General features: G+C 36.2%; 1 protein-coding gene across 3 annotated transcripts in view; it reads right to left on the bottom strand.

Moving 5' to 3' along the window:
• Nucleotides 1-27,399, bottom strand: part of ADAMTS19 (ADAM metallopeptidase with thrombospondin type 1 motif 19) — a 134,354-nt gene that overhangs the window by 97,186 nt on the left and 9,769 nt on the right. For all 3 annotated transcript variants that reach the window (XM_063422822.1, XM_063422823.1, XM_063422821.1), the window contains 4 exons: nucleotides 11,134-11,299; nucleotides 4,211-4,383; nucleotides 3,228-3,311; nucleotides 2,242-2,399 (listed from right to left, as the gene is read on the bottom strand). In XM_063422822.1, coding sequence (XP_063278892.1) covers nucleotides 2,242-2,399; nucleotides 3,228-3,311; nucleotides 4,211-4,383; nucleotides 11,134-11,299 — 581 coding nt within the window. The remainder of the gene's footprint in view (nucleotides 1-2,241; nucleotides 2,400-3,227; nucleotides 3,312-4,210; nucleotides 4,384-11,133; nucleotides 11,300-27,399) is intronic.

A 27,399-nucleotide genomic window follows, 5' to 3' on the forward strand; every position in this document is an offset into this window, starting at 1 on the left:
CCTCTGCAGTAGCTTCTTGTCTTTCTTATACTGAAGAGCCCAGAACTGAACACGATACTACAGATGTGAGCAAATAGTGGGGCAGGATCACCTTGCTCAACCTGTTGGCCACACCCTTCCCAATGCACCCCAGGATCCCATTGGTCCTTCTGGCCACAATGGTACACTACCAGCTCATGGTCAACTTGTCATCCACTAGGACTTCCAGAAACACTACATTAAATCCAAAAAGCTGTGTGGCCAAAAGCACAGACAGCTGAAGACATTTCCAGACCACTGACTCTCATCAACTTAACTAATGCCTCACTTGCATCAGTTCAGAATGCCTCTACCTCTTCCCATATAGACTCATTAAGCTGAAGAGGAAACAATGACAGGAAGAAGGTGTAACATGCTTCATTTATTTTATAGCATCTTACTACTCATGACATACACCTTGTAAGCTAAAAATGCAGCCCCAGGTTCACTCGGCCCATACAGGCTTGAAGCATTTGACACTTGCTCAAACTGCTGCTGCTATGGCAGATACTGCTGAATACCTCAGCTGCCTCAAATAAGAGAGCCCAGGGATAAGTTTTCTAGCAAACAAGCAGAATGCTATTGCTCATTTTTCTCAGTCACAAGGAACATCCAGATGTAAGGAGGTCTATTCCCCTTTTGATTCCCCTTTTGAGCCATTCTGATTAACCCAAGGCCATGTGTGATACTCAGGTGTCCTATATGCCTTGCCTTAAGTTTACTCTTTCCTACTGCTTGTTCCTTTTTACCCTCCTTTTTTTCTAGACCTTCGCCCCAGCTCCACTCTAGCCCCACAGTGCACTCACTACTATTAAAATCAGTTTGGGGTCTTAACCTTTGAAGTTCACTTTTAGTCTGTCACTCCAAGTATGTTTACTGATGACCTAATGAAAAGCTACTGCTTAATGTAGAGAACATTATTTCTTCCACCAGATTTGAAAGGAGCTTGTGAGAAAAACTACTGCTTAGCTAATGTAAAAATGTGTAATAAAGAATAATTTACCCCCTCAAAGCCTCAACAATCCATAAAACTGATATAAACATCAAATAGAAGAGAATGACAGAGTAAGAACTGTGGGCTTTTCTAAGAAAAGATAAGGGATTGAAGAGCAAAACTAGCACCAAAGCTCTCGTCACAGACAGTTCGGACTTCTAAATTTCCTGCTTCCTGTAAGTGACTGGATCTCCAAAGCAGGAAAATTTAGGGAAGCATTTTTCTTTTCAAAAGAAATATGCTGTAGATATTGGAGTAATCAGAATGAAACTAATTTAAAGAAAAATGCATTATTTTTATTTTATATAGGTTCCCAGTGAGAGTGCTCTGACTAAATGGCGAAAGACTGCATGTAAGTGTAAAGATTACACATGGTTTTTGGACATCATATTTTGGACCAGCATGGGACAGCAAAGTGGTGTTCCACTACAGCCAATCACAGGAATTTTCTTTGGAAGGGAGCTCTGAAGGTTATTCAGTCCAAGCTCCACCTCAAAAATAATACTAAGTCCAACCCTAGGCTGATTGAATCATCATTCTGTCCTTTTCTCTGGATCATGCCTGTATGCTGGCTGAACACCAACAAGCATCCCCTCTGTGCACCATTTACAGACAAAACCATGATGGTATCTGCTCAGAGGGAAAGAGGTGAACTGGAGGCCTATTTCCTTCTCAATGTATGAAATGCCTGACACTGAAGAGTTACAGGAACTGCAGATCTGGGATCATATCCTTGTGGTTGCAGGGCACACACTGAAGATGTACGTGATGTGCCTTCTGCACACCGTGAATATTACCAGTTCCAGGTCAGCAAGAGGGAAGCATAACTCAGTAATGTGCCTAAAGCTGATCTAGCTCTGCATTGTTTAAATATCCTTTTGTGTTTTGACTGAAAGGATCTACAGGTCTGGGATGCTACCTCTTTTAAGTTTAAAGCGCATGGATGAAAGACTTCAACCTTTGCTATAGGTTGGAACATAAGGCGTTAGCTATACAGCCAAAGAAAAAAGACAGTAACCTGTTCATCATTTCAGATGTTTACCACCTGGGAAATACTGCTTTCTGCATCCCCTTTTCTAACACTTTACCACCACCTTTGAGATCCAGATGCCTCAAAATGCTCCTTTTCTCACTGCAAACTAAATTCCTATTGTGTTGGTCATCTACTTTGATCTATGTTCACACTGACCTTCTGCCTATTTTTTAATGCTTATCTTTCACTACTTTACCTTGTGATCAGTATGGCTGCATCAACTGAAGTCATGTCTTCTCCCCAGCTTGTTGACATTTCTAAGTGTATATCATTCTTCTTGCCAAATTCTTCATGTTGCCATTTACAAAAGCTTTCCAGCATTTTTTCACCATGATGTCCAATATACATATCTGCCTGGAAATAAGAAACAATGTTATTAAAATTAGAATTATATAAATAGAATTTGGAACCTTTTTTGACTGAGCTAGCAAAAATATTCTGCTTTTTATGGCATAATATGTCCATAGCAAAACAACTCAAACTTCAGGTGCAGAGACCACCTTCCTCGCATGTTAAAGATATAAATTAAGACAGTGCATTGAGAGTACACACATTTGTTCACCCAAACCCCAAACTCTAGTCTTATTTATTTGCTGATTTCTCATCATCCATGATGAGGAAAAGTATAATGATGTTAAGACTCACAATTAGAACATGAAACAATATTAGTCCAACTGCTGAGGGGAACTGGAGAAATAAATACTTACTTATTGACTGGAAAATTCTGATTTTTTAGATTAGAACTATTGGTAAGGGAATCCATTTCCTTATGAACTAAGTGCTATATCAGCTTTTATCTGTCTAGGAGCTGGACAACAAAGAACATCAGTTCACCTTCTACAATCCAATGGACTTAAAGGAGATTATTTTTCTACTGAGATATGTGAATGCATGAAAAGCAGAGCAGAAGCAGATTTTGCTAAGATCTACCTGATTTTAACATGGAAACTTTAATTGACTTTTAACTGCAAGCACAGAAAAGTCTCAATACATGCAGCACATAAATAAAAGAAGGTTAATATTTATTGGGGCTGCTCATCAGTGCAAATCACTAAATGATATACAAAAGCTAATCAAGGAATTTTTTAGCCATTAAAGTTTATGAATATGGCAAGCTTTTGTGGAACAACAAGCTAAGTAGCATACCCTCTACAGGCTAAGACAAATGTCTTAAATACCTACTGGAGTCTCATGAAGAAGAACAAGTTTAGTCACCCGAAGGTTTACTTGTAATCCTAGACTCTTGTGTTGGAAAAGATTAAAAACCTAAAAGAGGAAAAAAAAAAAACCAAATAAAAATATGAACTTGTATTGCACATACACTGAAAGTAACAGAACCCCAAAGAACCTCAAAAGCTCTCTCTACTGTGACTGCCTTTATTTTCTGTAATCTGAACAGAACATTAAGATAATGTACAGTGCTGGTCTTCTAAAGTGAAAACAGAGCTTAGGCAATACTCATTCTGGGAACATAAAAAAAGATCTTTTCCTTTCAAAGGCCATGATCACTTTAAAAACTGTGGCCTGTTTCTTGAAATACTGACACACAGATTTAATATTGCTCAAGTGAAAATTCAGTTAAATACATGATCTTGGACCAAGTGGTCTGAGTCAACATCTAACTCTAATTCTTCCTATCACTCACAATAGTAATTTTTCAGTTTATGCTCCTTATTTAAAACAATCTTTCCTTTTATATTAAAGATGCCATTCTTCACTGCTTTATGCAGCAAATGAGTGCACTGCAGCTCAGGCAGAACTGGGATGGAATGTAATTGTCCAAGATCATTACTCTTTCCTTTTTTTTTTCCCACAAATACTGATCACACAATCCTTTTCCATAACAATGTCATGTCCTCATAACAAGCACAGGTAACCAGAAACTATCCAATAGCCCAACCTTTCCATGGGTTTCTAACCAAAAAGTCATCTTGTTCTCTCACTTCCAAGCTTCCCTGAGATGTAGGACCAGACAGTACAGACAAGCCTGCAGCACCATGGTTTTCTGCTGCAAAACATATGGACTAGTCTTGATAGGCTGCTGATGGTCCTGTTCTGACTGTGCCTTACAGGTGTTCAGTCAGAATCAGTCGAAGGAGCAACAAAATCAGCCTGCGGTGCATGCATTGTTGGCCAAACATCAAAATTAGTTTTAAATTTCCTACCATGTTTAGGATGGTTAGAATAAATCTTCTGGCAGCATCTGTTCCGTGATATGAAACCATAGCTGGATCTGCCACCACAACAGTTTCTATGTTGTACTCCTGAGGTAACTTGTAAGAGTATCGCTTTCCTCTTCCACTTTCTGACACTTTTTGGGTCTTGGATTTTCTTTTATCTGTAAATCAAAACAGTGCTTGAGAGTGCTTGAGTGCTTCATCCCTCAAACTACCCCTGTAGTACTTTTTAGGATTTGTTACCTTTGGTTATAACTCTCAGTATGTGGAAAGCAATAGCTATGGACTTTAATATATTATGCTTATTTGCCACTGCCAATGCTACAGCTCACGCTGAGGGTTTCTATTATGCAGAAATATTAGCTCATACCAAGAAAACAGAAATTTTATCCATCTTTTTGAACAAAGTCAGAAAGATTATTTGCACCCTTTCAACTAACACATTTATAAAAAGAATATGTGTCTCTTTCTTTGGTTTGTGGGAGAAAACTCAACTCATGTTGGGTCTGAAGGAAAAATAGTCTCTAACATTGCAGAATTTTTGTGTGTCCATCTTCATGAATCACAGAGAAAATATATTAATGTCATTATATCTTAGCATACAAGACAACAAATACAGATTCCCCGCAAAATCATGCATTTGGTAAACACATGCAACAGTTCTGTGATTTGTGAAGAGGAAAGAATATTTCACATGAATGACAGAGAATAACATTGGTTTGTTAGAAACAAAAAATTGATTTCTTACTGACAGGACTTCAGAATCAGTTCTCCTGTCATTATAAGAGACTGAAGCAGAGTATCGAAGGCCTGGAAACAGGCCTCTAAATCTACAGAAAGCTACAAATTGGAAACATGTTATGTTTATGGTAAGGCTGAGGGTTTTAATGGCATTAATTTTCAGTTTCACCTCCAAAAAACCAACAAAATGCTGATTACTACTATGATACATATGATCCTCCCCTGCCCAATTACACCGAAACAGTTTAAGCCAGAAGGTGGTCAGATTTACATACAGCATCTAGCAATGCCATTTTAAACAATCTAATTTAAAACAAAATTCAAAATTAAGCTTCTTGTTATAATAGCCAGATTTTGTTAGATCCACTCGAGAAGATGTAAAACTTCTGGGACTGATCTCATCAAAACCAAGTGAAGTTTTTTCCAGCATCCACAATGGAATATCAGGCTCTCTGTTTACCAAAAACAGTCATGTTTGAGATGATAATTATGTTCTGGAAACAATCAAATATTCAGAAATTTTGAGGAAATGTCTTGCAATTAACCAGTCTCATCTCTAATAGCAAAGTTCCTGCAATGTATTTTATAATACATGACCACTTCCAAAAAATAAGTCACTCTTCAGGACAGTGCTAAAAATGAACTCAGAAAGTCAATTAACTCACAAATTAAATTTAAAATAAAATAAAACACAATCACATTTAAAATAAAATGAAATACAAAAAAATTTAAAATAAAGTATCAGTGGAAGAGGGGTGTGTGATTTAAATATATGTGTAATATAGATTTTACGTAAATATAATGTAGATACATATCTTTCAGTGTAACATGTATTATGCACATTTAAAAAATGTTGTCTATTCTTCTCTGTATCATTAGTAAAAGATTACATATGTGAGTGACTTAGTCCATCCCACTACATCTGAGAAGATCCCTCTATAACTGGTGACAGTGTAAGACTTACTAATACATTTACTAAAAGCAAAAATATGTGTTCTCCAGAAGTAAGTGTTTGGTGTTTGATGACCTAGAAGTAGAAACAGCTTATAAATTCAGGCTATCTAAAATTGAAGTCTCTTATTTTGATCCTTCAGACACTTGCTTAGCATTACAACTTCTGCTACACTCTGGCTTTACTCAGGTTTGCTAACTGTGGATCTACAGCCTAGTTTATAAAACATTATGTGTGTTTTCATCGCTCTTTTGAGGATAATTTGTAGTCAAACCTCAGTGTTAGTATCTGTGCCAAAAAAACCACCTCCTATAAGCTATACAACTATGGCTTACCATTCAAACATCTAATGCTGCAAGGGTAAGCTATAGGTCTAAGTTTAAAAAGTAAATACATGTGGGTTAAAAAACGTCTCTTATGACCCAACTGGTCAATCTGCCTTCCTCCTAGGCACAGTGCAGTTTCCAGGAACAGTTTATTCACTGCTCACTTCAGCATCTAGTGACTGAAAACTTTAAATTTAATCTTAGCATGTACAGAGAGTTCTCTTGACACGTCTCTAAAATTTATAGCTAGCAGTGCATTTCTATTCAGAACTGACAGTCCACGATAAAATGCATCATTGTGCTAAACACTAAGAACACTGTGGTCCCACAAGCTGTTGTCCCTCTGTCTTTTGGGACAGTAGTGGATGAGACAACTACACAGCTCTGTAGACAAGCTGTCTGCCCATCATTTGTCTTAGATATCTCTCCCATTAACAAACCAATGGACAATCTGTTCTTGGCCAGCCAACCTTTCAATCTGCTGGCAGAAATCCCCATCATGAGATCTCATTTATCTGAAAAATGTAGCTCTTTGCTACAAACTTTAAATAAATGGAATTAGTAATTTTGGTACTGCTGGTGTTCAAATAACTGCCACAACTGCTGCCAGATAACAAGGGAAACAGGATTTAGGCAAAAATTCTTGTTTCTTTACATATTCATAAATAAGTAAAAATTACAAAGAACTGGTCATTATTGAAGGCAAAGTGTGTAAGAGGTAACAACTGTTGCAAAAAACCCAGATACATCAGTAATGCATGAGCTAACAAGATTAAAGATGCATAAATTAATCTTGAAAATTTCATTACACTGCAATAATAAAAAATAAATTCTACAGGAAGGTTCTGTGCAGTAAGACTTCTCTTTGTGCAACCACAGAAAATAAGAAGATTCCATACCCATATATTACTTAAACTCAGTTGACTGAAAAGCTAGGAATACTGCATTACTTCAGCAAGAAGGCTAAAAATACTGCAGCAAGTATATGTGACATAAAATAAGCAATTAAGAGAAAACAAGCAGAAATGTTAACAAAACAATAACCCCACCCTAAAAATTTTTAGAGATTAAATTCTAGCTACTATAATCATAGGTTACATAAAGTATCTGAGCCAAAATTAAGAAGAAACTGTGACTACAGACTCCTGGACACCTTCAACTCCTCAGGCACAAAAGCATTTCCTGAGTATATGCACATGCAGCTCAGACTACAGAGGAATCATCATCACTCCCCAGGGGGTAACCTACTCATACGGAAATTGCAGCATTCTGCCTACCTAGGGAATCTTCAGGAGCTTAAGCCATAAGCTATATCTCCACTGCAATTTGAATAGGGATTGAAATACTTTCCTACAGAATGACAACTTTTTTCTGACCCAAGCACCAATCTCCATCTTATGCAATCTCAGGGATCCACGACCAAGATTGTTTGCACATTTTATTGCATGACTATCAGATAGAAACAGATTGTAGAGCAAGAATCAACACAGCTCTCCCAGCTGACTGCCCAGTCTACGCTGACTGCCCAGTCTACATCTCATAAAGTAAAACTTCTGCCTTCGATTCAGTGAAAATTAGCAGGCTTTTTCATGCAATATGACATCATTCTAAGAGGAAAAGAACATTTGTATCTCAGGACAGTTAATTTTTATTGCCAGAACTAAGAAGTAGATGAGGAATCTTCCAATCTCACAAATTCAGAGGGGATTCAGAATTCACATTTAGCATATCCTGGTTCGGAGATTTCTCTCAACATGGTCCGTGCCTTGACCATGAGCTCGGTTCACTGTACTAACAACTTCAGTTTGGAACAAGTGCTTCAGAGCAGGTAGAAGAAAGAAACCTTAGCTTCCCAAGGCAGCCCTTTGCTCCAATCACAACTGCTTCTCTCACATTTTTTCCATAACACACTTCTGCACTGATGTCTTTTAAAGGTTTCATGGGCTATGGGCTAAAGAAAGGTGTGGAGTGTAAGGTCTGTGTATGTGCAAACGGCTCACGTACATAAATAAATCATACACTTTCAACAAAAGGATATATATGCATCAACAATCAAGAAAGCATCTGCTTCTGTCAGTGTGATTCTCTCCCTTGCCTAATTAATAGGAAAACCACCCCATTCACAAAAACAAGTTCTTTGTTCTCTCCAAACAAGTTTGGCTGCATAGCAGTTTCAATCCAGCCCTCAATAGTAACGGACAACAAACAATACCTTCTTTGACTGCCTCTGCCAGTTCTCCATGAAAAGCTATTATTCCCAACGATGATCCTTCAACACCTCCAGCACATTCATTCCTTCTGATAATTACAATTTGTCACTGGCAATACACATTTGCTTGATAGGTAGCCAGTTTTTGAGATCAATTTGGATCAAAACCAGCAACAGAAATACCTGTCTCTATTCTGACACACAAGCACCGTAGAAGCAAGAGAGATGGTTGTAAGATAGGACCACACTGCTGAGAAGTTGCTGTGTTACCAAGGTTGTAATCGCTCTATGTCACAAAGTTACACCTCTGCCAAAGGCAGCTGAGACTATCTCAGCGTCTCACATACTCATCTGCTTTATTTTTCTTTAAGTGATCCACTTAGCTTATTATTTGACTTAGAATTCAGATATACTTAGGTAAAGGCTTATCTTTGATGCTTCAATTTAACACCTTTAAGGCTGTACCATGTAAGTAAGCATGCATGTGTGTAGAATGTGTCTGTAACCTGAATATTTTGGTGCCATTAATTAAATTCATGTCACACCAACAAATTGCTCTCAGCATAGACAGAGCTTTTAAGCAGTTCCTTAACTGCAGTTCCTCTTAGTAAAATAACCTGTAGCAGTGGAGCGAGGAACTGGTCTTGCCAGAACAATAGCACTGGTTATAAAGTGCAGCTATTTCTATTCCCTGGCAATAATGTTGTGTCAGAAGATGCTACTCAGTTATGCACATCTTGAACTATTTTGAAATTTTAAAGCTGGTAGATACAATTAAACTTCCTTCAAGCAGATATTTGATTCTCTGTTGACAGATTATTCATAACAAATCAGAGCTTTGAGATTATTACAAGATTATTACAGAAGATTATTACAAGATTATTACAGAAGAATAAACTGACTTTCCCATTTTAGAGCATAAGAGAAAGTGAAAGGATATTTGATAGTGAACATCACAAAAGAATGGTGTCCTTACGGACAAGTTTGCATCTTTCCTCTTTTTCATACCCATCACAGTTTGCTACTTTGTCATCCTCCCCGCTTTTTGTAGTGCATACACCATGCATTCTTTTCATTTTTTCTTCCTCATTTCCATACCCATGCAGACATGCATACTCTAACTCACTTCTCTCTAATAGGGAGAAATAAACAGCTTTACTTAATGTGAACAACTTTTGATAATACAGACAATTTAACTTTCAGATAAACAATGTCAATACAACGCCTAGAAGAGTAATATAGAGCCAACAAGACATGTGTCTTCATCCCACTACAAAAAGAGTCCTGCTTTGCTGATTTATCTTTAATTTCAAACTCTGGATGGATGCCTAACTATAAAAACAATACTTCCAAAATGGAAAAAAAAAACCAAAACACAAAACCTGTCACACTTATTCTGCATCTATATAATGTGGACAGAGCAGTAAAATTTTTCAGGAAGGATCTAAATGCCACGGAAAACTTTAGGCTGGAAATTATCTCCAGAGGGCAGCTAGTCCATCCTCCTGCTCAAGTCATGCCAAGTGTCAGAGTATGATCAGCTCTCTTAGAGCCATTTCTAGACATGCTTTATAAATACCTGAGCATGTGTACTCAACAGCCTCTCTAGGCAACCTCTTCCAGTGCTAAGCATTCTTGTAGAGATTTTACTTTCCTTATGGAAATCAAAATTGTCTTGAACACGAGTTACAACTGTTGTCTGCTACAGTACACCTCAAAGGAATTTTTGGCTTCATTTTTTCTCTGCAGACCTTTAGGCACCAGACAACTGTAGCTGCATCCTTCATCTTTCTCTACCTGCTTGAAACAACTTAGTTCCTTCTGTCGTAAGACTTCATCCCAAATATCATATAATTCGGCCGCCTAACCATTTCAGTGCACTTCTGCCTTTTTCTTTGCATTTTGCCAGGATCTAACCTACACATGAAAAACAAGCCTAAAACTGTGCACTCATTCTGGTTTATTTCCTAGGAGAAAAATGATTTCTCACAACGTTAGAAACATCTTCAGCTCATGCTGAGATCAAAGGACTGAGACCATGCCATCCATACTTTGAAGAATGACAGCTGATGATGAAGATGAAAAAATGAAACACCATCTTTCACAAAAGCTACCTCTCCATTGAAAACTATTAAGTCATCACTATGTGCCAGACTTCTGTTGAAACCCTTCTACTTCAACAACTTGCTCTACCTGCCATTGAGGAAGATGCATTAGGATTGTTTCATACACATCTTCTAAGTCTTGTTCATAGAACAACTATAAAAATAACTTCAATTCAGACAAATTTGGAAGTTCAAGACTAAAAAAACACAGGAAGAACTCTTTAACTTTGTTTTAAAACAGAAAATTAAGTACAAGCATTGCATATAGTGAGCGATTAAGCAGCTCTGATGACAAAGAGACAAGAAATACATTTTAATTACTAAGCTGAGTTTTAAAAAATGCTCTAAAGATTTCTACTTTCAAAATAAAAATGCATATTAAGAACCATTGTCTATTCCTAATGGACAATTCCCTCTCCCAAAAAGTGAGACTGCAGCCTTAGCACGCCACCTCAGAGTCCACCGTAGGGTACTGCTACAAGAATAATCAGTTACGCTTCTGCCAAGGTCCTTTTGTAACTACTATCTGCTTTTCTTAAAAACATACTTGCTACATGACAGTGCAATCTTTATGTTACCTGTAACAACACCACAGTACTGATTCTGAGAAGGCTGCTTTTCAGAAATTTTCTCCTCTATGGACCTCTTTCGTCTGTACACCCTGTGTGCGTGTCCTGTCACAGTCAAAGTGCGATTCAGCGGCTCAATAAATATGAAGTCCTCATTAATCTGTATAAACCCCATCTGCAAAGGAAAACAAAAGGAATATATAAGGTGAGAATTTATTAAGTTGAGCATAGTCCTGCAGGAGAAAAAAACCCTACAACACTCCATTTAAGAGAACACTTTGTTTTGGTAACCTTATGACCAAAGTGACCACCTTTGTATTTTACAAGTTTTCTACTTAAATGAACTAGAATAACTTTCATTTATTTCAGCTAAATCAGGGTGGGTGGGTGGCTACATGCCAGTAGCATATGCACAGTAAAAGATACGGAATGTTAAAAGTTTACTTTGGAAGACCCAGGGGGTCATTTATATATGTGCAGCATGTATAGAAAAGTCTATACACTGGTTTTACTATTTATTATTGTCACATTTTTAGATAACTATATTTAATAAAGTAACAGGAACAATGTAAGACATATGAACACACCCTGAACGAATGTGAGGATGGAAAAGCGATCTTGTGGCACTCTTTTTACTCTTTTTCAAGCTAAAAGGACCCAAAATTATTTTAAAAAGGCAGAAATCCCTCCTTGGTTTATAGCAGTTACACCAGAAAAATATTTGACTACAACCATTTAGTTACTTAACTCTTTCCCTGTCCCAACATATTTATACACACAAACACACATGGAAAGTTAACACACCAGATGCACATCTAATATTACAAGAGCACAGCCAAAACCAAAAAAAAATACTATAAAACATACTTATATAAATATCACACAAATAAAACTCAGCTCAAACTGTTACACTGCCAATACACACAAGTTCCTATCAAGAGTAAAGCTGGAAACAGCAAGGTTTTGTGGGGGGCTTTTGCCCCACATCAACAAGAGTGACAGTTAATTTCCTAATTCTCTAAACTTAAAAAAATCTATTATACTGTTTTGCTACAGAAACAAAACAATGTGATATATCTGGCTAAGTGTAGCAGAGAACTCTTCTGCATGTTTCTATGTAGCATCAATGGAGAGAAATAGAAAATAATTTTGTTTCTTCTGGCATCAGGTAGATACCATTATCACATTGGATATCCTGCCTGACAGATGAATAAACCATCCAAAAATATTCTGATCCAAGAAAGAAAACAAAATCAAAATTTCTGATTGGTACAAACCACAATTTGATTCAAATGTAGTACTTAAGAAAATCCAACAATCTTTCTGCAAAATCGCATTAAATAAATGTGAATACACACATTTAATTTTTCCATCAGTTACAACAGCTAAGGAATGGTGAACAGATGTCAAAAGGTCATTAACATTGCACACAAACACCAAAGTATCTGGGGGTTTGGCTGTTGTTCTTCCTTTTTGCACTTACTTTTTAGGTTCAGTTCAGCAGGAGCTTTAAATCAGCAGGAGTCACACACTAGAAGATTAGCTAGTATTGCTAAGTACTTTTGGTATACCTACAAGATAATACTTCTTGAAAAGTGTATGTTTAAAAATGCTACTTTTACATAACTATTAACTTGTCTTGTATAAACTACAAATCATGTGAAATGAATTTTTATTTAAAAGCATAGTTCTCAAATACTAAATGTAAAATGCATAAATTACTTTTCATTTGATTTTTATGTCCAATGCTGAATTTCACTCAGGCAATAATTATTTTACTATTTTAAACAATTATTTAGCATAAGAAAAGATGATGATAAACTGAATACAAAACAGGAATAGCAGCCCATTAGGTGGTGCTGCAGGTATCCCCTGTCCACCACCAAAAAGCAAGGTCTTAGTCCATCCTGAACAGACTCAATCATAGAACATTTGTCACATTTCTTCCACCTCCATTCTCTTTGTTTCAAAATGAAACCAGGGATTTCAGGGCTTTAAGACTGCCACTCCCTCAGTTTGCCACCATTCATTAAATATTTCTGAAAAGTTGTGCTAGGACTGGCATTTAATGTTTTCTTTCAGCTCCTTGCATAAAATGAAGTTTATTTCATTGGTAGAGAAATTTATTGCCTGTTTCTTGAGTCAGAAGTTAAAGAACTTAACAGTGATCTAAAGTTATATATATGCAAATAGGTAGTTCTCAAACAAATCTGAATAACCAGATAATCTCTGATACCATTTTGACTGCTTTGGAAAACAAAAACAAAAACAAAAACAAAACAAAAAAAAACAAACAAACAAAAAAAACCAAAAAAAAAAAAACCACATAATTTTTCCAACTTTTATCCACATGTAAAAAGTGGTAGGTGAAACATGGTTTGTCAACCATGCCCTAATATTTTCATAATCATTACAAATAGAGTTTAAAAGATCTTTTAATGAAATAAACACAGAAAGCAGAGAAGTCAAAGCATGCATTAAAGCATTTCAGTTTCAACACATTTTCGGATATTGAATGCCAGGGCAAATTGTGGCTTTTAGACAGTTCAAATGGAAAAACTTCCATGTTATGAAAATGTACAGCAAAACAAAGATTAAAAAGATAGAAAAGCAAAACCCTAATATCCATCTGGGATAGAACTGTCAGTTCTGACTGACACATCTTCCACCAGTTTCATGTGAAAAAGTACTACTGCTCACAGCTGCAATTGAAAAGCCTCCCAGAATGCTGGACTTGTATCACGTAAAGGTAACACAGCATGCCATTCTTTTCCTCACTTTATCAAGTTTCTTACATTAAAAAAATTCACAAACTTAAATGTAGCACACATATCACAGTAGATTTCAAGCCCAGCCCAATCTCATTTGGCAAAAAAAATCTTCAAATTTTGTAGATATTGATGAACTCAGTACTTGCTCTGTACTTTATTTACATTATGCAGTCAAGAGATGTAGGAGAAGGGAATATAGGTGGCCCTGGCCTGGCCACAGGGCCCTTGGCCCTGACAAGTAGCTGGGTTAATTACCCAATACAGCCTTGCCCCTGATAAGTCACAGCCATATCCAATAAAGATAAATGTGATAAAAGGGAGCAGGTTAGGTGGTGACGGGCACTATGAAGAAAAAGGATCCTGGGGAGAGAGAGAATAAATCACTGCTCTGAGGTCAGTCTGGGTCTGCAGTTAGAGCCTTTTGTTGGAACCTGCAGTCACAGTCTAGCTGGGTAAAAGCTGCAGTCAGAGTCTGCAAATCAACACCTGCAGCCATAGTTTAGCAGGAAATAACCAGCAGTCAGAGGCTGCAAGGGAAACCTACCGTAGGAGCTTGCTGCAGCCAGAGTCAGGGAATAGTTGGAGTCAGGATGGCTGAGCTGTAAAGAGGAATAAAACCAGGACCCTTTTCAGGCTGTGATAAACAAGTAGTCTGTGTCTCAGCTCATTTCTACCCTCTAACAAGACAGCTGATGCAACAAAGAGAAAGCTCAAGTATGGGGCAAACTTCAGCTGATGGGCAAGTAAAACTCCACTTGTGAAAAATCAACTTTTTGCCAAATTTGGATAGTGGTAAACCAAGACAAATGAAAACATCTTTCCCCAGCACCCTGAGTGGCAGAGGGCAGGTGGGGAACAGTGGGTGTGGTCAGCATGTTAGAGTTTCTCCCTGCTGCAGCCATCTCTCCACCGCCTTGTGAAGCAAATGCACACAGCAAGCAAGGACAGGGTGTAAAAGATTCTGTTTCTTCCTGCCCCCAACATACTGCTCAAGGCAAATATCAATGGGAAAAATGCATTCTTATCAGAGGCAGAAAATGTACGTGTTACTTAGTATACAAGTTGCATCCATCAGCACCAAAATATTAATGTCATATTTGCTGTATAAAAATGAAAGGTTCTCTTCACTGTACTATGCAGAAAACCAAATTGTCTTTACAAATTCAATATTTACTTGTTTTGAAACATAATCTGGTAATAGGCTTTGTGCTATTTGTCAAACGTCCCAAAACTGAGCATCAATTCCTGAGTAAACAGGCAAAAATCTTTAATTTGTATATCAGTATCCCTCTCTGAAGGTTTTTCTCCATGACTTTAACAATCCAGATTTAATTTAGTATCTTGATTCTAACAGAATCAAGTATCAAGAATCAAGAATCAACAGTATCTTGATTCTATCAGAACCTGACCTGAAATACGGCAAAAAGTCTCCAGCTCTTACTAATGCAAATGATAAAGCAAACTCAAACAGATTTTCAAACTGTGCAAACAACAGTGTAAGAACTTTGTAAGCTGTTGTTACTCAAACACACTCAAACACTCAAACCACTTTCCATCTGTAAGAACCTTCACTGCTGAAGAAACCTAAGTGCCAGTAACTTCTGTCTGCAATTAACTGTGTCTCACAGCCATGCACATCATTCACACACTCCTCCTGGAGGTTTTCTCTACCTGTGTACTCCACTCCGCTGCATGGAGTTAGAAAACATCATAGAGGAGAGTGTCAGTATTATCACTGTTGACTGTCTTTCAGATGCTGCCATAATGATCAATCCAATCCCTTCTGGGATCTCTTTAATCGAAAGACTGTGCCTTACTGAAGTACACATACATACACAATGCTATACCTTATAGCCCCGACAGAGGAAAAAACATTTCCACTTATGTAGAAATCACTGGGTTCAAAGCATGCATTCAGGTATTAGCCCCCAAATTTGAAGTCTGTGGAAACAATTTTTGCACAGCTTTTAAATTCTTCCAAACTCCTACACTCCCAGTCTGGTTTAAGATACACACTGTTCTGAATTTTTAAGAAAATCATTCTCTATAGGATGCAGCTCTCATGTTTAAGACAATGGCTACTTTTTTCAAAACAATTCGATGTTGCACAAAGATGCAGAAAAATATTTATGTTGTTACTCTGCAGCACTCACTATGCTGCTCACAATTAAACAGGTATTCACAACACTAAGCCATAGGTTGGACTAGATGATCTCCAAAGTCTTTTCAAGCAATTTAATTGATTCTATGATATACACAAAATGTAACTGCAAACAAAATACATAAAATCTATCAATTCTAAATAATCATATTTTTTCAAGTGTCTTTTTTAGTAAAAGTCCAAATGTGCTTCCTACATTCATGGAGGTGTTTTTAAGTCAGATATTTGGTCACTGCTATCAGCAGTGAAACTCATGAACCAGACACTGGTTCATGAGTTCTCTGTGCAATGCAACAAGCTGGTCATCAGGTCATCAAGGTCAAGTGACCACTTCTTCTACATGCCAACCACTCTCTGTTCTTGTTACAAATGCCAGACAGCTGTAAGACTCTTGGAACTTAAACTGTCACAAAGCTCCCTGGTTCAGCTTGTATCATTATTTTCAGAAATGTCAGTGCAGTCTCAACTACTGCATACTTGATCTCTGACCATCAGAAGAATTTTGCAGAACTGACAAACCATTTGTAAAACCCTGGAATTATGTGTTCCGTCCCTCTTTCCGTCCCTTGCCCAGGAAGCTCTTGCCCACCTTCTGGTTGACTGCTCTGTGGCTTAAAAGATTAAAAATACCTGAACTTTAAGAAACACCTGTGAGGAAGGAAAGCACACCCCAACACATGACAAGCCTGAAAGACTGTGTATTCTATGAAAAAAGTAAAAACCCAGCAGAAAAGACCACTTGCTACCAGTCATCTGTAGTTCTACAATACTGATTGTAACACCCAGTATTAACACAGCCCAAGCATATTTCTCAGAATAAATGGCACTGTCTTGAGGGGAAGCACCAGCTCAGAGAATAATTGGCTGATTCCTCCAGCAACTTACCTAGCACAATGGAATCTCAGCTTTCTCTCAAAGCCATAAAAAGCCATTTAATCTTCTTATTCTAGCCAGAAAATCAAACATATTAAAATATATTTATACACCATTCATGCATTGTAGCTTTGCTTATAAATTTCACTTGACAATTGAAACAAACTCAGCTAAACTCAACAAGCTAGGTCAAACCAAATGCAGCAGGCATTAATTCATTATTTCCATTCTATAACCTTAACTGTCACTGCTTAGGTCCTGTAGTATTGGAAAAAATATGAATAACACACAATGAAGAATATACAATGCAAATTACCTCTGTATTTTAATGTCTTATATCCATACACCATGTCCAGCCCCCTAGCATTTGAGATTTTGCAAAACAAAGATTTTCCTACACTTACTCTTATAACACAAATGCTTTGTCCGATTATACTCCTTTTCACATTTCCTTGCTGCTACTGTTAAATAAAATAGTTTCAATAGAACTGCTGCTCCATTATTTTCCTATCCTTATTTCAAATTTCTCACATAGTTATCTTCTAACATTTGGAAATCTTTCCCATATTTTACCACGTTATTGATTCATGGCCTTCATTTTAGATCCATCTGACCCAGGGTCTACATTGCTTTCCTTCTGAGTCAGCTCTCCAGGCCAGCTTTTGAAGGTCCCTTGATACTCACTCTGCAGCTTTTATAAAAGGCAATCATCCCGTATTGCAGTTTCTACTTTGTGATGACAAATACACCAGCCTTTGACTGCTGCTTGATGAAAGAGGCTTTACTGTAACTCTGAGACCAGCTGGTTACAGGCAGGTGCTACTAGCATCAAGGTTTGTGGGTTCAGTCCCTGTATGGGCTACTCAAGTGTTGGACTTGATCCTTGTGGGTCCTTTTCAACTCAGAATATTGTGATTTTGTAATTATCCTTCTAACCACAAATGAATTTCTTTCTCTGAACATCAGCAAACAGAACTGCAAGCCACATTACAGCTATCAGTTCACTGCAAATTTGTGAAACGAGAATGAAATTTGTACATCTTCATTGTCATTGTTAGCTAATACACTTGTCTATAAAGCAGATCTATAAATGTATAAAACTAGTAAGTTACAAATAGAAGAAACTTACCTTTGGTCTGGCTACAGCTTTTGGTTTATTTAATTTTTCTGTGCCTCCCTGCTCTGAACGTGCCACTAAAGGAGACAAGTCCCCAGGGATTGTTACTGACCTTACCTCTGGCTCATATAAAGCATCTAAACTAGGTTTTTCATGACTACATCTCACAGGGACCCAACCCTTCCAGCAGAGGTGTTTACTTCCTTTGAAAATACTTCATCATCTAAAACATTGCCTTCTCTCCACATTATTATAAACAATAGTCATACCAAGAAAACCAAGCAAATTTACTGGAACTCTTTCTCTCACTCTGCCAGTTAAATTTTAGAGAGTCGGACTTTAGAGCAATCATAGGAAGTATACCAAAGGTACATGTTCCACTGAAAGCCAGACAGCTTCACATGGAGAATGAAGTCTTTAAGAACTGGGAAAGCACAGAACAACAGACAAAAATATATTAGGATGACTACAGATAACACAATTCCTACACTTTGCTATTTCAAATTTATTATTTATGGTTATGGTTACACCTGACATTCAGTTTTTATAAAAAAACTTTTTGCATCTCAATTTTCTAGCTCTGCCTAATTTTACCTGTAAACAGTTGGAGCTACTTACTTTTCCTAAGGCATAAGGCAAGTAACATGATATGGTTGTGAAAATTGTTTCACCTAGGTAAAGTGCCCACAAGTTCATTACAACATCATGTATGCTTCCATACGTTTTCCTTAAAAAAAGGGCAAATTTTAAGAAGTTTACTGAAATTAAATATATGTTGCTGTTTTCACAGATTTGTTGCTTCAATAGCACACTGTAAATGGACTCCACTGTAAACTCTTATTTTGACAGCAGTTACACTGAAGTATAGTTTAGCTGTAGTTTGTTTCAGTCAAATTAATTGTGTGAAAACATTGCAATGACCTCATTGTTTTAAAACACAGAATTCATCTCAAACCCTTAAGAATCTTGCTATGAGAACACACAGAATAGTTCAGGCGTACATAAAAATTTTCAAAATCACTAAGGCACCATAACTCAAATTTCTCATAACTAAATGAAGGTAAATAGACACTGATGTTGAATGAAACCCTATAGTTCTTATGATGACTCATTCTGGAACAACTACAGAAACCTTACAAACAATCACTACCCTACACAGAGTGTCCCATGAACTGTGTCTGCATGTGCTGTTCTTTCTCTCCATAGATACAAGACTAATATCTTCCAATTTGAGGTAACTGAAGTATCTTTAATAACACTTCATTGAAAACTACTTTCACAAGGCAATTCTAAGTTCTGTTTTCAAATGCTTAAAACAGAAAAGTAACAGATACGAAACCCAAACTCCTAAAGTTAAATGTACTATTTGTTGTATAGCCCACTTTTCTAAAAAAAATGGATGCCAACCAAACCAACTGCATGTAGCTGCAGGTAACTTTATCACAAGGTGTCACAGGAAGGTAATATTGTTATGCATGATATGCACATACATATGTAATAGAAACCTCCAGAGAATTTAAAATTTTGGGGCTTAAACATGTATGACCAGACAAACAATGTCATCTGTGAGCCAGATAAAAGCCAACAAAAATCTCAGTATCTTCATTAATGCCATAGAATGACAGAAACATGGGTCTCATGGAGATACCAATAATTCATGCGATTTCATTTTAGTGTCATCAAAAAAATACATATTTATATATATATAATATAAGTATGTATTTATGAAGAATTATCAGAAGGAATGTCATGAAATTCATCTAGGATGAATGCCAAGCCTAGCTCCAGCCCCTGGGACAGATCCACACCTGGCATTAGTATAGACTTCATATTACATGGATGGATGGCAAGAAGATCTGCTAAAATGGTCCTGGTGGTCCTTGAGGGCAGTAGGTATGCAACATAGAATCACAGAATCATACTTGTCTGTGATGTTTTACTAAGTTGTTTATCAGTTGTCCTCATCTCTAAATTCCAGTCCAATTCTATTATTAAGTTTTATTCTGTCTTTGCTTTAAGTTTTGAACTCTTATCTTGTTCTGTCATTGACTTGCAATCTAAATTTTACCAAGATACTTCTATAGTCTTAACTAGCATTCAGTTTGGGGACTATATATGCATATGCTGAATACTGAAAATCTGAGACATTCATCAATATTTTAAAAATTCTACAGAAATCAGAATTTAAAGCCTACTTTTCAATTGCAACATCTACAAAACAAAAAACTACAGTTGCATGGTAACATACAAAAATATTTGAAAAATACTTGACAGAAGCATAAATAATCTAATGCTTTTTTCCTGTTATCATGTTGCACAGCTAAAATTACTGTGCAAGATTTTTTTTTTTACTAAATTTCAGATATCAAGATTCTAGATACACAGCTATAGAATAGCTTTACATCTACCAATCCATCAAGTGTTAAGGTTCTCCAGCCTTTCAAAGAAGAGGGAAAGGGGAGAGAGACTACAGAATAAAGAGATGGTCTGGAAATTTGAGTTTGCCGTACATGAACTTCCACTTTCCTTCACCTAAAAAGTTTCATCTTCACTCAAGAAAGGTATTCCACAATTATATCTTTAAAACATAAATCCAAAATTATTAATACCTCATGATCTATACTTAGCAACTACAAACTAAGAAGTGCAGACTTAGCACAGGCATGTTTTTATTTCTTTTCTTTATACAGCATTCTGGAAGTTTATGAGGTACAGCAAGCCCACTGATCCCAGCACAGGTAATTTTATTTATAAAATTTTTAAACCGGATTAGCATTTCTGATCCAAGTGCTACAAGGTATCTTTGAAATGAAGCTCAATATATGTGACAGTCAATTTAAAACCTGTTTCAAGACACATTGGATTAACGACACACTGAAAATACCCTTGATTTTTAAACTGACTTAAACTGAAAAGCTATTTCATTCATTTGCTACAGGCAACTATGCAAGTATTGACTAATACTATTGAGAAAAGAGACAGCTATTGGCAACTTCATCAGCTGTGCAACTATTTAATGTTTAGAACACCCATAATTGCACACAAGGCACACTCTGTAATCCTTAAGAATATAAATACAATACTTTCATCGTTAGATGCCTAAAACAATGCAGATTGTATGGTAACCATGACTACATTACAAAACAATATGTAATGTGCCAACACACCATGTTGTGTGTTAATGATCTTTTTCTGATCATTTCTCCCTTCACTCAGTAGCTTCTACCTTTTATCTTAGAGGGTTGAACTGATCTCTAAAACTAACTAGATCTTGGGATTATTCCTCTCTTTCATGTAGATTTGGCTTCCATTACAGAAGAAACAAGAAGCTCCAAGGAAGAGCTATATGTATTCACCTTATGTTACTGAACTAAACCAAGACGGTTTAGTTCAGTAACCTAAGGAGAATTACTAAAATCCTAGAATGATTTGGGTTGGGAAGGACCTTAAAGATCATCTCATTCCAACCCCCCTGTCATGGGCAGCAAAACCTTGCACTATACCAGGCTGCTCAAAGCCCATCCAGGCTGGCCTTGGACACAGCCAGGTATGGGGCATCCACAGCTCCTCTGAGCAATCTGTTTCAGCACCTCACCACCTTCTGAGTAAAGAATTTAGCCCTAATTTTTAATCTAAACCCTTACTCAGTTTTTAAGGCATTTCCCTTATCCTATCATTCCAAGACCTTGCAAGAAGACCCTCTCCAGCTCTTTTCTAGGCCTACAATCAGACCAGAAGAGACTTTCTCAATTATAGAATGTTAAAAGGGAAGATACTATCTGTCTTAACACTGAGATTTAGATCTGATTTCGTATTGATTTAGATGAGTGGTAGCGTTTTAATAGTAAATATAAGGTTATTTTACATAATTAAAATTCTGAATTTATGCGATGCAGCAAAATCCACTGCCCATAGCTTTATGTTAAAAAATAATTTACTTAAAAATAATAATTAATGCATGGAGCTAGAGCTACTAAAAAGAAGACAACTAGAAGGCAATGTCTGTGCAAAAATAAAAAAATTTGCCACCTAAATTATTCCTCTTCACTTACATTAAAAAATCCTCATTACTCTCTCAGAAATAATTAAAATTCTGTTAAAAGAACACAGAAAATTTCTATACTCACAGCTCTAAATTATCATCTACAAACAAAAACTTTTTTTAAAAAAATGAAAGTTCTTTCAGTGGTCTCCCAGCATCTTGATTTTCAGGTTTCATATTTTTATCTGTCCTTATGAAGGCTACAGATTTAGTTTTTCATTTTTCTCGGTTCTCATTTTCATGTAGGCATATGTTCCAAGAAGCTGGAAGTAATAAAAGTGCCATGTCTTCAGTTTGGTTCATTAAAAACACAATGATCAGAGCTGACTGTGGTTCAAGCAGTTTCCACATGAATAAAAAAAACTAACCACCATTACAAAAGGAAGCATTAACCAACTACCAAGGCTGCTAAACCTAAGGAAAAAAAAAAAAAAAATCAAATGCTTGCATACTGTGGACAAAGATCTTAATTTTGCCCCCTGTACAATTCTGTATTAAATATACATTTTATGTGCTTGCATGACTTCAACTCCATTATTGGTGCATGCATCTGACAAATGAATAAAAATGCTTCCTGTCTGTTGCCTGAAATGTTCTGAAAAGCTTTACTTTATTTTGCCTCAAGAAGTATGCTGGGGCAGTATGTTCAACCAACCACAGATGACTATAACATAGGCCAATAAAATAAAGTAAATCAAAATGAAAAGCAAAATACAATTCTATTTGAACAAGCCTGACATAACCCTTTACTTCCAGAATTTAAAGAACTGACATAAAAATCCATTTTTAAAACAGCCACCTAACCTGTAAATTGTGCCCATCATGTTGTCCTAACTAAGTAAGGCATGATGTTAACAATCATTTGGTCTCCTTCCTCAAATACATGCTATATAAAATGAAACACAACCACTGACTTACTGTTAAAAAAAATAAAACTCACAAACCCAGCCATAACTCCTTTCCAGAATAAATACAAGAGCTTCTATAAAGTGAGCCAGGATTTTCAAAACTTTATTCCATAAAACTTATGTTAAAAATTCTTTACAATGACCTGGTTTAGTGATATTTCAGATCACTTATTTCATAACAACGTTTAAGTAGTTATTAATACTGTCCAAGAAAGACTGTTTGCACAGCTAAACATGACTAGTTATAGAAAAAGCAACACCTATAGAAACATATCACCTACGGAAAAAATCCTTGCAATTAAAGACTCAGTGCTCATAAAGATGTTCCTTTAGAACATTTTGGTGTAATATGAGTAACTTCAGCAATTCTTGTGGCAAGACTAAAAACCACTCTCTTGGAGCATGAATCAAAGTGCTGTACCTTTAGCTAATGAAACAGCATTAAATCAATTTCTTTAGAGCAAGCCTGGATTTTATCCCAACAGAATCTGAAATAGTATTTTATGGAGGGAAAATATAATAACAATACACAAAGGATGAGCACTAAGCATTCTACACCTAGTCCGATGCAGGGGATTAAACAGGAAATACCAACAACTGTAATCTGCATGAGATAAAACACTAAATAAAATTTCTAGTACCAAGAAGACCAATATAAGCAATCCAAGTTTAAATTGATTCATCCATGCAAAACACTTAAACAGTGCGTACCAATGAGCTACCATTGTTCAAACCCTTGTGCTTTCATGGTAGCCACAGAAGGATATGGCACAATTCCAAAACCTGCCCATGATCGTCCATAGAGAAATTTAATCTCTGGTAATCCTTACTAAATATCCATCCACAACTCCATTATCTTGGTTTTATTCTGACAGAGAGGCTGAACTGCTCCTATTTTTCCTATTATTAAATATTATTTAATTCAAGGCAACACTCTATGGAACTCAGTTTTGTTCAAATCTGCAATTTGCCAAAATTACTAACAGTGGAAAACAGTAATTCAAGAAAGGAAAATAAAATATATTTATAGGTATAGAACTACAGTTCAACAAATAAAGTTAGTCCTTCTATAAAATAAAGTTATGCTTAGGGTTTTTATATCTCTATCTAGAATTACATTAATCCAAACCAGACAGCTTTAAGAGAAATAAACAAGACTCCCACAACATTGTTTTAAAAGGTTGAAAATATATAAAAGTGATATTCTTCTATGACTACTAACTGAAAGTCTTTTTTTTTCTCAACTATGCAGTTTTTTGCCTTTAACTTCTAAACCTAGAGCCTACTGTCACTTTTTGATGAAAAAAAAATCAATTTACCTTTTCTTGCACAAAGTATCTAAAGCTCTGCTACACTTAGGAAAGAAGGTACAGTATCTAATTATTTTTCAAGAATTATTATTTAAACTAGGAGAAGAAATATAAATTTGGATGAAGGCGTTTTTTCCTTTTAAGTCAGAGAGCTCGATTTTATATGCATAAGAACACAAATTGTGATCAGAATGGAGTTTTGGCATTAGCATCTTCAACCAAGTGCCATCAGTCTTGATGGTCTGCTGGTCAGTGACTGGTCACTTTTACACAAAGTTGGTTATATGAAATAAGGAAAGGATTTATTACCCCACATGAAACACAAAGGAAAGGAATTATTTCCTTCCATTCTTTCCAATGCAATTTATTTAGTATGGGAAGCAAAAAAAAAAAATCAAACCAAACCTAAAGAGACATCCAAGAAATGTGTTGTTATTATTATGTTTCCTTACATAAGTTACTACAGAAGAAAGAGGTAATCAGACATAAAAAGGGAAACATGCTAGGACTGTCAGCCAGGAACTGGAAAACTAAGTTTTTTACATGCCTAACTGCATCTATTTTATTCCATAAATCATCTTCCACTTTAAACTCACTCACTACCCTCATGTGTTTCTAAATAAATATTTGAGATGAGACCAACTAATGTCAGAAAGAGACAAAAGAGACTGGCGATCTCTTATCTAGACACAAAATCACCTAAGCTGTCTCCCAACTTACAAGAAGATTGTCAGTTCTCAGAAGGTTTCAAAAGTTGTGCAAATTAAAAAAGTTTGTTTCACACACAGCTTGCAACAGAAACACATACAGACAACTTCACATTTAAGAATATTTTTCAAAAGAAAAGTAAGACCATAATTAAATACTAAGAGAATACAAGTCCTTTGTGACATTTCGTTTATCTCCTGTCTCTCAGTTCCACAAGAAAATCAAAGTACTTCATACACATGCCTTGAAGTAGAGTTACATCTGAGTTTTCAGGGTTATAATCCAATTGCCAGGCTAATCATATAAAAACAAAACAAAACAAAACAAAACAAAAACCCAAGCAACAAGAAAAAACTGAACAAGAAAAAAAGAGCACTCCAAACCATAAGCGTATCTGAAGCACAGTTTAACATTTTATATAAAAGATGGCATTACTAAAATGGCTGTAGCCATCACTTAGCACTTCTCCCACCCAGTATCCCCTGAAGCCCAGAGGGACATAACAGGACATTTACTCTGTACTGAAGCATAAAAAGTTGTCCCCAGATGAATTAACATCATGTGCAGAAATATCTGTATTTTCCTTAACTTGCTGCTATCTAAATAAGCTTGCCCTGACTTGACCCAGTTAAACTTGTGACATCTAATGAGAACTTAAGGTAGCACAGCTGAGATCATAAAACAAGCATATGCAATTGTTGGAAGATAATCACACAGAAACTAAATCACTTCACAAGTCAGTTTTGGGCACATTTCTACATTTTTGGATGCAAAACTCATTCAGAAAATAATTCTGACTGAAGTACTGGTAGACCCAAGAAAAACATTCAACAGCACAGGCTTCCAAAAAGGTTTTACTTCTATTCACTTACGTGCAGATGTATGTATTATTAGCAGCTAATGTTAGAAGATTGATTTCTCATTTTAAATCAACTGTTGTAAAATTAACACTAGAAATATTCTTCATTCCTTCACTTCCAAATAATACTTATTGCTTATTTATGATGGCATATGAGAAGCAATAAAAATAAACAAGAAAACCAGATTATCCAGGCAATGACATGTTAACAACAAAAGGTTAACTGGGCTATTAATGCACTGCAGATGCACATCTGATCTCAAAACCAAGATAGATGTGTTAGGGTATTGGTTTATAAAAATTTGACCAACTACCGTCTGGATCCGCAATATAACACAGATGCTCATGCACATGGCTTGGTGTATTTCACACTACTTCCACTACACTGTTGATTCTGCAAGAAGAAACCAACCAGCCCTCCTGCTATACCCTGAAGTGACCTGAGAGATCTGAGTAAAGCAAGAAAAGACACACACTCCACAGAAAAGCTTCTGCAAACACCTCATTCTGGCACGGATCCAAATCGCTCACTCCTTTCTGCTGAGGTAGTTGTCCTCATCACACAGCAAAGAGCTATGTTCACCATATGAATACGACTGCTTCTACATGACCATTGGTTTTCACTGACTCCTCCTTAAATACTGTCACCTTCCCTCAATCCCACAGCTCGCACACCTAATGCTTTTCTCTTGGTTTTTCAACCTATTTCCAGGCTCCCTCTATTTTTATCTTATTTAGCATGAAGGTCATGGATGCTACTTTTTTTTCCCCCATCACAATCCATCATTAACAACCAAAATAATCTCCATTCCTGCAAGAAACTATTTTAAAAAGAAAGACAAAGAACAGTCCTTTTAACATAATATTACAAGGGTTGCAACATGGAGAACATTTGGTCCTTTTAAAAATCCTGGTTCATTTGCTAGCAAAGAAACAATTGGCAGATACATGAGATATATAAGCCAGGGATACATGTTCTGAAGAAAATGTTGGTTCCACTAACGTTAGCAATTGTAACTGCTGGAAGTAGCTGGAAGACACTCAGGCTTTTCTTTTTAAAGCATTTAATATCAAATTAGGAGGCCAAAGTGTCATTAATTTAATTAATAGAATTACTCAGATTTTCCAATTTACCATCTCACTTCTCTATTTTGAAAAATAACCTTGAAAATTTTATACATTAATTACAATACGTAGAGATCTCAGGAGATGCACAGCAATCTTTTTTTTTTTTTTTTTTTTTTTTTTTTTTTTTTTTTTTTTTTTTTTTTTTTTTTTTTTTTTTTTAAAATAAAGCCACACTGGAGATAGAGTATTTCTCATTTCTAATTATCACTCAGAAATATATTGAAAAGGAAGTATTTGTACTGATACTAAGCACTTTAGTAAGAAAACAGGCTATTATAAGCAGGATTGGAATCACAAATCAAACCTGTCTCAGCACAGAGCACCTGTACGATTGTAGGACAGCTCTTAGCAGAAAGAAATCATTACCATATGGTCTGAGGCATGGTGGCCCAAAATCT

Source organism: Prinia subflava, chromosome Z (assembly GCF_021018805.1).
Source record: "Prinia subflava isolate CZ2003 ecotype Zambia chromosome Z, Cam_Psub_1.2, whole genome shotgun sequence".
Lineage (NCBI taxonomy): Eukaryota > Metazoa > Chordata > Aves > Passeriformes > Cisticolidae > Prinia > Prinia subflava.